General features: G+C 33.9%; 1 protein-coding gene across 1 annotated transcript in view; it reads right to left on the reverse strand.

The window, feature by feature from the left end:
- LOC150099417 (NPC intracellular cholesterol transporter 1-like) overlaps positions 1-13632 on the reverse strand; it is a 477548-nt gene that overhangs the window by 170341 nt on the left and 293575 nt on the right. Inside the window, exon 18 of the mRNA XM_090404409.1 lies at positions 7383-7512. Coding sequence (XP_090260535.1) covers positions 7383-7512 — 130 coding nt within the window. The remainder of the gene's footprint in view (positions 1-7382; positions 7513-13632) is intronic.

The following is a 13632-nucleotide window of genomic DNA, read 5'->3' on the forward strand; positions in this document are numbered from 1 at the left end:
CATCCATGTGAAATTGCAAGTCATTCTATCAGGCAGTTTGTCATATACAGCTGACTAAAGCAAAAGTGTTGTCTGTATCCCTTGAAATGGATAAAACTGAGTATCATACTGTTATACCCTGATAAGTTAAGAATGTTAAAATTCCACTTATCATGGTTTAACGAGCAAAGAAGTAAAAACCCAGTAGAATAATTAAGTAAACATGATTGCTTCTAAGTAGGTATCGTTGTAAACTTTAGAAAATATTGAATACATTGATTTAAGAAGAAAGAAATAATTAATTAGCTCAATAGAAAAATTTAATGTAAAATAAAAATAGAGAGGAATTAGATAAATAAGTAAAAAGGAAAGTTGTCTGAGACAAAGTGTAAATTAAGAGAGTTATGGTTTTGTGTTGATGTTAAATTCAATGTAAGGATAATTTGTAGAAGAAACACTAGAGTGTATTCTGTATGAAAGATAGTCCAAGGTTCAAGGACATGCTGATGACTGATCCTGGCAGTCGCGTGCTTGGCACGTGGAGTGAACATGCAGGGAGAGAACGGACATCGTGAGGTCGTGTGACATAAAAAATCAAGGTGCCAGGTGAACAGCGGAGTTTGCAGTATTTACCGATAGGGTGAATGTATAAAAGGGTTAGGAACCCCCACAAAGCTCTCTTGGTCTTTTGCCATGTGGAAGTTCTCACGTTTCCTCGAGTAGGTTTAAGTGAAGGTTTAACCTGATGGTGGTTTGGGGATGGCCGAATGATACCTAAAGACTAGGACAATGTTACAGCGGGTAACCCAGCCCTAGATTCTCGGAAAGTAGTGGCAGACCATGCCGTTGAAAGGTCAGCAGAAGCACGCGTCCCGAAGTCTAAGCTGATAATCACTATAAAGTCTTGATCTGAGGTAGATTGAGGGAACCAAGGAAATGTCTTAACGAAGCAGAAGTTAGACTAAAGCAGATGCAGACGGATAGAGGTACCATCGAGTAGAGATAAGTAAAATTTGTTATTTATATAAATGCAATCTGAATGTGTACTGATATGTGAAAATTTATTAGTGAAGGACTAAGATACAATTTAAGGTCAGGACTATAGCGAGTGTGTTTTATAAGAGGTCATGAGTGGTTACTAACTGAATTTGAATCTATGAATGTTGGAGAATGGTTAATGTTACCAGTTGTTAGTACAGAAATTAAATAATGGAATTTAGTAGCAATCTAGATGATACAGATTCATTTATTTTTCTGTGAATTATTTGAAAAAAATGTGTTCAGAGATCATATCTGAGGAAGAAAAGCTAATTAATTGATTTAATTAGAATGTGTCATATTTAGAATGATGAATATTCTTGTATATTAAACTGTAAATTTAGAAACAAATAAAACTTGCTTGACTTTAATTAAATCGAGTCTGTGTATAGAATTCGATGCACCGCTTGTGAAATTCATTACGGATCTGAGCGGGAATTTAATTGAATATGGTTGAGGACACGACTGCAACCCTAGGTCATATGAGTATATCTTCTAACTTACTTCTTGATTGAGTAATTATCTTTAATCTAATAATTCTAAGTGGCGCAGCCTAAAAATATAAATTTCTTGGGAGTTTAAGAGAGGTAAAGTTTGAAAACTCTGTCACAAATAAAATTTGGCTCTATCCTAAGGCTATTTCTTTGTGTGATAGAGATACCACGTGACCCATGTAGAAGACACCTCACTCCTAGCGGCCTGATATAATGATCCAAGGAATAATATTGAAAGGGGACACAACAATACGGTTATAAAATTCTTTATAAAAGAAGGTTTAATGCCAAAAGAAATTCATTCAAAGTTCAAAAAAGTTTATGGGCACTCTTCTCCTTCATTTTCAACAATTAAGAAATGGGCTGCCGAGTTTAAACATGGCCATACCAGCCTTGAAGATGATCCACATGAAGGATGTCCAAAAAGTGTAACCACACCAGAAATCATTGATCAAGTGCACAATATGGTATTAGATGACAGGCGAGTCAGAGTGCATAAAACTACTGAGACTACAGGCATTTCAAAAAAACGTGTAGGATATATTTTGCATGAAGAATTGCAAACGGAAAAGTTTTGCGCAAGTTGGGTGCATTGCTTGATCACAGCAGATCAAAAACACACTCACATGAAAATCTCTGAACAGTGCTTGGAGTTTTAACAAGAAAAAAACTGATTTTGTGCGTTGATTTATTACTGTGGATGAGACTTGGATTTACTATTACCCACCAGAATCTAAACAGCAGTCAAAACAGAGGACAGAAGCCGGTTGTTCAGCATCAAAGAAAACAAAGTCAATTCCATCAGCAGGAAAGGTCATGGAATCAGTTTTTTGGGATGGCATTTTGTTTATTAATTATCTTGAAAAGGGTAAAACAATAACCAGGGAATATTATTCTGATCTTTTGACCGGACTAGACAAAAAAATTCATGAGAAAATACCTGGTTTGCAGAAGGAAAAAAATCATCTTTCATCAGGACAATGCACCTGCCGACAAAGGTGTTTGGAAAATTAAGGGATCTGCACTATGAATTGTTGGAACATAGAGCCTATTTCCCCGATTTGGCTCCCTCTGATTTCTATCTCTTCCCAAAACTAAAACTTTTTCTTGCTGGTCAGCGTTTTTATTCAAATCAATAGGTGATTGCGGCTATAGAGGGGTATTTTGCAGATCTTACTGAGAACTACTACAGGAATGGGATAATGGCACTGGAGCACTGCTGGAATAAATGTATTAGTCTTAAGGGAAATTATGTTGAAAAATAAAAATAATTTTGAAATTATAAATTTGCTTTTTCATTGTCAGGCCTCATACACTTTTTTTTTTTTTTTTTTTTTATGAAATCTGCTTATGGATCATACCAGGGTAATGTACTCACATGTTAAGAATGTTCCTTCTTCTTTTCCTTGAATGTTCAAACCTATGAAAGTTTGAACATTCAAGGAAGTAAAAATTTAGTTTTAAAAGATAAGATTAACTATAGGATTAACTTATCTTTAAAGGTACTCATGGCATAACCATAAATAATAACTTAACATGATAACCACGGTAATTAATGTTAATCAATAAAAGTACAAATATTTCGTACTGAAATTAACAGTACATCATCAGTGTAGAACAAAGAGTTAAAAGGAATGGAATACAAAGTACAGAACAGTCGGTTGTTGCTGCTGATTGAAATTTGGCCGATGTAAAAGGACTTCGCAACTTTCTTTGAAAAGACATTCTTATTTAAACTTGCATCTATGGAGAAGACAAGCTTTATCCCACTGGATATTGTTTAGTGTCAATACTATGTTGTGTCAGACCAGACTTTTGAGCTTTCATGTATTCGATATAATACTGATGTTCTTTCATTCTTTTTTCCATAGAACAGCCTGTTTGTCCAAAGTATGTTAAATTATATTCACACGGTATCTAGTAAACGCCAGTTTGTCTTTTGTAGATGGCAAAGAGTGAGAAATTTTGTTGATAGAAAAATATGTGGGACTGAATGGTACTTCTTCAGAGTTCTGCCAATCGATTCTGAGATGCCAGAAATATAAGGGATTGGAACCCTGCGGTCTGTTGAAGAATCCCGAGGTGTTGGAACATAGGAGTCAATTATCTGCTAGATTTGATTAGGGTTGTAACCATTAAAATCTATTAACTTTTTGATAGTGAAAAGTTCTTGTAAGCTTGAGGGAGAGGAGCAAACTTTATGTGCTCTATTAATTAAAGATTTGATAACACCAATTTTTTGAGAAGTGTGATGAGCAGACTTTTGATGAATGTATCTGTCAGTAAAGGTAGGTTTTCGATAGACACTAATTGATAAAGTACCAGAGGCTGTACGTGTAAGAAGGATGTCTAAGAATGGTAAACTATCTGCCTTTTCTTTTTCCATAGTGAACTGAATGTGTGGGTGAAGGCTATTGATCTGTTGTAGGAATGTAGTAAGTTCCTCTTCAGCATGCGGCCAAATAAAGCAAAGACATCATCAACATAACGAAACCAAAGAGAGGGTTGGGGATGAATAGATGAAAACAAGGTGTCTTCCAGATGGTTCAAAAAATAGTTTGCCAAAGGTGGAGACAGAGGGCTACCCATGGCAGTACCTGTTTATAGATCTTGTTTTTTCAGCTGAAATATCCTGAATGTATAACAAATTCAAAAATCTTTGCAATATCTGGAGAGTATTCATCATATAGTAAGTTGACAGTGTCAGCTAATGGAATATTTGTAATGAGGGAAACAATATCAAAACTGGCTAACAAGTCAGACGCTTTTATTTGAACATCCTTGATTTGTTCAAGAAAATGTATCGAATTTTTGATGAAAGATCTAGATTGCCTAGTATGGGCAGTTAATGAACGTGACAAAAATTTAGCAATTCGATGAGTGGGAGAGTCAATACAATTCATTCACGATTGGTCTTACTGGATAACCTTCTTTATGAATTTTTGGGAGGCCACATAAATGAGTTCTTCCAAAATGAGTGTGCAACTTGTCCATGGTATTTTGATCCCAACTGACAACTTCATCAAGCAACTTATTTAATTGTTTAATTTGGATTTTGTAGGGTTATGATTGATTTCTTGATAGGTGGAGGTATCTTGCAAAAGTCAGTCTACTTTTCTCTCATAGTCAGCCTTATCCATTACCACTATAGCTTTTCCTTTATCAGCTTTTGAAATAGATATTTCACTGTTTTTTTTTTCTTAATGAGGTTAGTGCATGGATTTCAGCACTCGATAAATTAACTGGAGGTAATTTGTTTTTAAAAAGTGAGGCAGCAACTTCAAATCATAGTTTATTAGCATCTTCACTAGAAAGTCCCAACAGATTGCGTTTGATGTTATGCAAAAAAAAAAAAAAAAAAAAAAAAAATAGAGATACGGGATGTGTTTAGGTACTACAGCAAAAAGGTCTTTAGCTAATGCACTAGTTCCAGCATCAGAAAACAGGCATCCAGAAATATTCACAATCCATTTATTCATAGGAGTATTGTCAGGGTAATTTTTTCCTTATGGTATAAAGATTCATATTTTTGCATCAGTTTGCAGGAATATTTTTCATAAGAATGGACTAAAGATTGTTTAGAAACACGAAGAACGATAGCCAGTAATCGTCATCCAGGACAGCTGAAATTCTTCTTTCAAGATCCAAAATAGAATGAATATTGGATGCTAAATCTTTTTTAGTCGCACAAAGTTGGTTCCGTATCAAGGAAAAACTTGCATGAACATAAATTGCATGAGCTCCAGGAGACCAAATCATTTCTCTAAATCTAGCAAACATGGGAATAACTTTCGTATCACGGTATTTTTTGAGAAAGGCAATCCGTGTGCGAAGCTTACCTCGTAAAACTGATAATTTCCCTAACTTGCCTGTTTGTTTAGTGAATTATTCCCTGTGCAGGATAATAAGTCTAATCTTTAAAGGTGCCCGTGGCATAACTATAAATAATAACTTAACGCGATAACCACAGTAATTAACTTTAATGAAATAAAGGTATACAAATATTTTGTACTGAAATTAACAGTACATCAGCGGTGTAGAACAAAGAGTTAAAAGGAATGTAATACAAAGTACAGAACAGTCGGCTGTTGCTGTGTGCTAGAAATTAATATTAATAAAATATTAAATAATTCTTAAAAACTATTTCTTTGATGATTACATCAGATAAGAATCTCCCAAACATTTGGGAGAGAGAGAGAGAAAATCATTTCAATTCAAATTTGGCAGATGTAAAAGGACTTTGCAACTTTCTTTGAAAAGGCGTTCGTATTTAAACTTGCATCTAAGAAGAAGACAAGCTTTATCCCACTGGATATTGTGTTTAGTTCAATACTATGTTGTGCCAAAACCAGACTTTTGAGATTTCATGTATTCGATATAATAGTGATGTTCTTTCATTCTTTTTTCCAAAGAATGGCCTGTTTGTCCAAAGTATGTTAAATTACATTCATATGGTATCTGGTAAACGGCAGCTAATGATAGAGATACCAGATACTGTATGACTGTAATTAAATAGTTTGGACAAACAGGCCATTCTGTGGAAAAAACAATGAAAGAACATCAGTATCATATTGAATACATGAAACCTCAAAGTCTGACACAACATGGTATTGACACTAAACACAATATCCAGTGGGATAAAGCTTGTCTTCTCCATAGATGCAAGTTTAAATACGAACACCTTTTCAAAGAAAGTTGTGAAGCCCTTTTACATCGGCCAAATTTGAATTGAAATGATTTTCTCTCTCTCTCTCTCTCTCTCCCCCAAAAGTTTGGGAGATTCTTATCTTATGTAACCATCAAAGAAATAGTTTTAAGAATTATTTAATAATATTTTATTAATATTCATTTCTAGCACGTGGCAACAATGGACTGTTCTGTACTTTGTATTCCATTCCTTTTAACTTTTTTTTCTACACTGATGATGTACTGTTAATTTCATACTGAAATTAACAGTACATTAAAGTACAGAAATTAAAGTACAGAAATTAAAGTACAGAACAATGGACTGTTCTGTAGTCTGTAGTCTGGATTTAGAGAAAGATGCTGGAAGTTTTTTTCACATGGTTACACTATAATAAATTTAGTTTAATCTTTTATCCAAGTGTAAGCCTCAGTCCTGAAGATACTTCAGGTGCAAACTTTGTTTGCTTGCACTTGGATAAAGGATTAAACTAAATTTATTATAGTCTAACCAAGTGAAAAAAAAACTTAATTCTTTATCCAAGTGTAAGTCTCAGTCCTGAAGATACTTCAGGTGCAAACTTTGTTTGCTTACACTTGGATAAGGGATTAAACTAAATTTATTATAGTCTAACCAAGTGAAAAAAGCTTCCAGCATCTTTCTCTAATCCAGACTAATTCAATAATAAGGTGAGACACCTTTTGGCAACACATATAGGTAAATATGACCTCTCCATTGCTTCCTCCTCTGCGTCTGGCTCCCACTGAAAAGACCTCAATAAAGGTTGAAACCAGTCTGGGTAGTGGCCCTCCCCTTAATGCATATCATTATACATGTCCGCAAGGATATGTGCTTTGCATTATGGGAGATACTAAGACAAGTAGTGATGAGAACTTGGTCTATCTTTACCACGAGTTGCCTCAGTCCTGAAGATACTTCAGGAGAAAACTTTGCTTATATGAAATATTTGTACCTTTATTTCATTAAAGTTAATTACTGTGGTTATCATGTTAAGTTGTTATTTATAGGATTAACTTTCCAATCATCTATATTATAAGAAAAATAACATGATTAAATGTTTATGCAAAATATCTACAAAAATATACAAAAAACAAACTTTTTTTGAGATCTTTGGAGACAAATTTAATCTCTAAATGGTAAATAACATAAAATGGGTAATCACTTACGCTAGTGGACAGACAGCAGAAGGATTTTCAGCAAGAAAATGAGGCAGGTATTCCATAAACAATTCAGGTAATATACGATACATATTTGGTGGCTTCTTCTTAGTAATACCACATGGTAAGCATTTACTAACTATAAAACATGAATGTTTGATAAATAATTTGATTTAAATAATTTAAATTATTTAAATAATTAAATGAAGACACTTTAAAGAAACTCAACAGAAATTTAAAAAATTTAAATAATTTCAAATGAGTTTCTATTTACTTGTTAATGTTAGATGAGTATATTATTATAATATATACAAGAAAATAATTATATTTGTCACTGTTACTGATATTTATTTTCACACGATATCATTGTTACTATAATTTCATATCTGCTTTACCTGACTAAGCATGTTAAGCTGAATGGTTCATCATTAGGCCAAGAAACTGAACTTTATATAAACTTCATTGCTGTCATGATAAAATAGTTAATCCAATATGCACAGTCTGTTGTAACAATCTCAGCATATATCTCTTGCAGATTTGTTTCGTGTAATATAAAATTAGTTTTGGAAAGAAAATCTGGTCTCCTTCATAAGACAATGAATAACTCAAATTTTCACTTGAAAAGCTCCCTATAAAGGTTCATCATATCCTAGATAGGATTCAAACACAGATCTTGACAACAATGTTTCCTCTAAGCTTCACACTAATCAAAAAGGATGCATCCACACACTTTGAAACTGCATATACAACAATTTTTGCTTTAAGAAATTTTAATTTACAGACAATAAATTTTGAACATATTATAGACATGGATCATACGATAAAGCATACTTTCCACGTATTTACTAATTTCTCCAATGTCTTCACTCCAACCTTACTCTAACCCAGCGGTAGGCAACCTTTTTGGAGTGAAGAGCCATTTTTAAAATTATATATGTTAAAAAAATTAGGGAGCCACACGCAGTGATGAGCAACCAATGGTCCGTGGACAACTGATTGCTCATAAATGTTTTCTATGGGATTAAGCATGTACCAATATCGTGAAAGTAATTTTAACTGGCATCAATAATTAAAACAAATATTTGACAAATCAATGGGTTTATGAATTCTTGCATTATCCATGATAATCCAAGACAAATGTAAAGAAGGATTAGCGCGTATGATTTCAAAGAGTTCAAACATGAAATATTAAATTTTTCAGCATCTCGTGTACTATTTTCAATTGCAAAATATCCTTGACTTAATGTAAATTGTCCTTAATTAAATGTAAATTGTCCTTAATTTATTGCAAATGCTATTTTTAGGGTTTTTAGGTTCTAATTTAATAAATAACATTCATTTTGTTTTATTCAAAATAGATTGTTTAATAATGAAAAGAGCAGCAATTATTCATTCAAAGAGCCATATGTGGTTCCGGAGCCGCAGGTTGCCGACCGCTGCTCTAACCCATAGAATTTTCACTTGGTGCAAATTAAATTAAACTTGCCAAAAAATAATATTCTTGATTTATCCTTTATCCAAGTATAAGCAAATAAAGTTCACATGTGAAGTAAATTCATGAATAGGCTACTTATATAAAGAAGCTAATGACTTTGCATTAATTGCCTTTTTATCTAAAAATACAAAGCACACACTCACCCTTTCAGTCATGTAATACAATGCATTATGGGAACAGCACCTACCCAGATCAGTTTCCACCTTTATTGAAGCCTCATCAGTTGGAGCCAAACCCAAAAGAGGTGCAAGGTTGAATTAATGCAGAAGTCATATTTCCCATATACAAATAGTAAAAAGCAAAATTTCATGCTGGCTGGGGCGTCGCCAGGTTAAACAAGGCCCCCGTTGTTTTTGCCAGGGAACCAGGGCGAAAAACAATTCAGCTACTGGAACAAATCTGAAAGCACACACCAACTCGACATCACCAGACTTAAAGATCGGTACTATCAACGCAAGAAGCGTGAACGGCAAAGAAATGAAGCTCGCTGAGGAATTAGATAAGTACCAGATCGACACAAAAAAGACAAAAACTGGAGAGATCTTTATCAGCAATAAATACAAAATGTTATATTCAGGAAATGACAATCAAGGAAAAGAAGTAGCCATAGTATTCATCACAAAATACAAGGCTAATCTTCTTGAATGGCAAATATCAGAATGGAGAATTGGACAATGAGACTTATTTGTGCCTGTGGTCCAACAGAAGGTTCTACTAAGGTAGAAGTGGAGGAATTTTTTGATGCTTTAGAGAAAGCATCTGCCACAATGAAAAAGGAAAAGTTGGTCCTTGTTGGGGGATCTAAATAGCAGAGTAGGAAATGATTGTCAGACATACAAAAATATTTTGGGAAAATTTGGAGAAAAGAGCAAAGCTAACAATAATGGCAAATACCTGTCGGATTTCTGCTCAGGCATGGACTGGTTATTACTAACACCATGTTCCAACATAAAAATGTGCACAAATTCACATGGAGAGAAGAAGCAAGGAATAAGAAAAGTCTCATTGACTATGTTATTGTTGAGAGTGATGTTTTCTTCCTGATGCAGGACACCAGAGTGTACAGAGGATTTGAAATTGGAAGTGATCACTATTTAGTCTTGAGCAGGATAAAATTGAATTTCATATTGAAAAGAATAACATGTAAGAAAGATTTTAAAGCAAATAAAAGTTGAGCAGCTCTCAGATGTGAACTGTAGACTAAAATACACAAAGATTATTGAAGAAAAAATGAAAGAGTTTGAGAATAGCAACCAAACCTTGGAGATTCAGTGGCAAGTCTTGAAGAAAACCCTGATTGACTCAGCCAGAGAGGCACGTGGTGAGGTTGTCTGCAAGGATAGAAAAATCAGAACTCCATGGTGGACACAGGAAGTTAAAGAGGCAGTGAAGGAAAAGAAGAAAGCATATAAAAGTTCCTGGCAAATAAGACAGCTTGTGCTCTTAGAGAATACAGAGACAAATGTAAGAAAGCTAAACACTGTGTAAAACTAGCTAAACAAAAGTCATGGGAGGACTATGGCATATTCTTCAGGTTGCTGAAGAAGCTTAGAAATGGAGGAAAGAGTGCTGTAAAAGGAGTTAGAGATGAAAAAGCTGATATGAAAATGGGAGAGAAAGATATCCTTGTAGTATGGAGTAATTACTTCGAAAAGTTGCTAAATGAAACAAGCAGTGATAGCACAGTGGTAAAAAACACTCAACAGGCATACAGTTAGGAATACATATCCATACTTGAAGTAGAAAAAGCCATCAAAGGCTTGAAATGTGGAAAGGCAACAGGAGTAGATGATATTCGACCAGAAATGCTGAAGTTTGGTGGTATAAAAGTCTTACAGTGGCTGCACTGCATAGTTCAGAAAGCCTGGACAGAGGGATGAATTCCCGATGATTGGAGTAGAGCTCTCATAGAACCCATATATAAAAAGGGAAATAAAACTGGATGTGTGAGAATTACAGAGGTATTTCCTTACTGAGTGTTCCTGGCAAGATTTATGCAAGAATATTTGAGAAATGATTGAAAAGAATTGTGGAAGAAAAGCTTGGTGAAGAACAATCTGGATTCAGGCCAAACAGAGGCTGTCGGGATCAGATCTTCACTTTACGACAAATAGTCGAGAAAGCATGGGAATATAACAAAGATCTGTATTTAAGTTTTGTCAATCTGGAAAAGGCATATGACAGTTGCCAAGAGAGAAGCTATTCAATACGCTACAGTTATATGGTGTTAATGGGGAATTATATCAAGCAATACTTAGTCTTCATTTGAGTTGTTAATCAGCAGTTAGAATTGAAGGAAGTAGGAAGATGGTTTAATATTAAATCTGGTGTGAGACAAGGATGTACATTATCCCGTCTGTTATTCATTATCTATATGGATCACATTATGAAAGAAAGTGGTATTAAACATGATATCAGAATTAGAGATGTCAATGTCAGCTCTTTGCTTCATGCAGATGATGTTATACTTCTAAATAAATCAGCTACAAGTTTGCAAGATTCCCTGACTAAACTGAATAACAGTTGTAATAGATATGGTATGAAGGTCAGCAATAAAAAGACAAAGACAATAGGCAGAAGATATCAACTACATTGTGAATAGAGAACCTATAGAACAAGTAAAACATTTCAGCTACTTATGCATGATTTTTAGTTACGATGGATAATTAAATATGGAAATAGTCAACATAATCAACAAAGCTGGTATGGTACGAAGTGAAATGAATAAATTTACATGGAATAAGAGAGAAATCTATATATCTAATCTAGATAAATTTATATGGAATAAGAGAGAAATTAGTCAAAACACTAAATTTGCTGTATACAAGATAGTGTTCAAACCAGTTTTAACTTATGGATCTAACCAAACACTTGACCAAAGACTAGACACCACAGATATGAGAGTCCTGAGAAAGACTAGAGGCGTGAACAGATGGCATCAATGGGAATATCATATTAAAAATGAGGATATTAGGAAAGAACTTGACATTGTGAGCATCCAGGAATGTGTTAGCAGAGCTAATCTCAGGTGGTATGGTCACTTAAACAGAATGGGCGAGGAAAGATTAGCAAAACAAGTGTTCTCTGCCAGGTTGGCAGGAAAACGACCCAGAGGAAGGCCAAGATATAGGTGGACTGATACGGTACAAAGTGCCTTAGATGATAGAAATATAAGATCTGGTAATGTTGGAGTCTTGACAAGTAACAAACTGATTTGGAGGAAAATTGTAGATAGGAAGTTAGTAATGATGTAAATTTTTCATGTAGTACTATCATATCCTGTACACCCCTTGAGGGTACATGTCAGGAATTTGATGATCATGATGCAATAGGAAAAAGGTGTACAACTTTTTTGGCCAATTGTCTCTCAGCTGAGTAAATCAATTATATCATACCTCTAGCCTTTATGATGAGGTAACATACAGAAACATAAGACACCTCCAAAAGATTTTGCGAAGAATTGGCCTAAACATCAACAGGTTAGTGTTTCTCAAGTATTGTAAATTCTATGTCCTCTTTCCAAGATTCATTTCCTTAAGAGAAAACATTAAAATTGAACATGCAAAGAAAATATTCCATAGAGCTAAAAAGGAATTTCTGAAAGAAAGATTTTATGATACAAAATGTACCTTGGTACATTCAGTTACCCAGAAAGCTTTTTTATCTGACTATTGAACATACTTTAGACAATGACACTTGGAAACTTATCAAAGAGACAATCAAATTAAGAGTTTCCAAAACTCACAATAACAACAAAATAAAGTTAATTTAAAAATTCAAAGCTCTAAAGAAAGAACAAGAAAAATCATCCAAATCAAAGTTTCAACTCTCTCCTGATAAATTTATTATAAACAAATCCAATTACAACCGTTCCAATGTTGAAAAGAATATTCTTAATAAGGGCTTTAATTTCGTGATATCACCAAATTCCATTACAAAGGAGTTGTTACTTACCAAAATTGAAAAGGCTACCTCTTTCTTTCCTACTCGAGAAGACTACATATCCCTATCACATATTAGTTCCATTTCACTATTTTTATTATCAACAATGCGAAAATCCCAGATTACAGTTTTCTAGAAATATTCGATTGCCCCTTCATTCACTTCATCCTTTAATCTCTTGATTATATGGATTACCAAAAATTCACAAAGAAAATACTCTACTAAGACCAATTGTAGAAGGAACTGATTTATCTACTTATAAACTCTCAAAGTATTTAGCCAAATCCCTGAAATGCTTATTTGGCTCAACTTACTTGGCTCTTTCGTCAAAAATTCTCTTGATTTTGTTCCAAGTGTCAAAAACCTACATATTCAAAAAGAAGAAATTATGGCTAGTTTTGATGTCATTTCTGTCTTCACAAATGTGAAGACAGAAATGACATTTGTTAAAAGGTAAATTATCAAAAAAATAATAATAATAAATAAAATAAAATAATGTCCCTATTAACCCATTGTGTTAATTCTGGTTATTTCCAGTTTAAAGGCACTATTTACGAACAAAACTTGGTTTAGCCATGGGAAATCCTTTTTTGCCCATACTGGCAAATTTATATTTAGAATCTCTTGAAGAAAAAGCTATCTCTTCATTCCCATTGAAACCTAGATTGTGGAAAAGATATATATAGATGATATCTTCCTAATCTGGAGTAATGGGCCTGAGTCCTTAAAGAATTTTTAGACCATCTCAACAGTCAACACCCAAAAATCCAATTTACTGCAGAATTAGAGATTGATGGCTCTCTTCCATTCCTAGATGTCAAA

The sequence above is a fragment of the Typopeltis vanoorti genome, chromosome 14 (genome assembly GCF_054136105.1).
Source record: "Typopeltis vanoorti isolate ZY-2024b chromosome 14, IOZ_Tvanoo_1.0, whole genome shotgun sequence".
NCBI classification, from domain to species: Eukaryota; Metazoa; Arthropoda; class Arachnida; order Uropygi; family Thelyphonidae; genus Typopeltis; species Typopeltis vanoorti.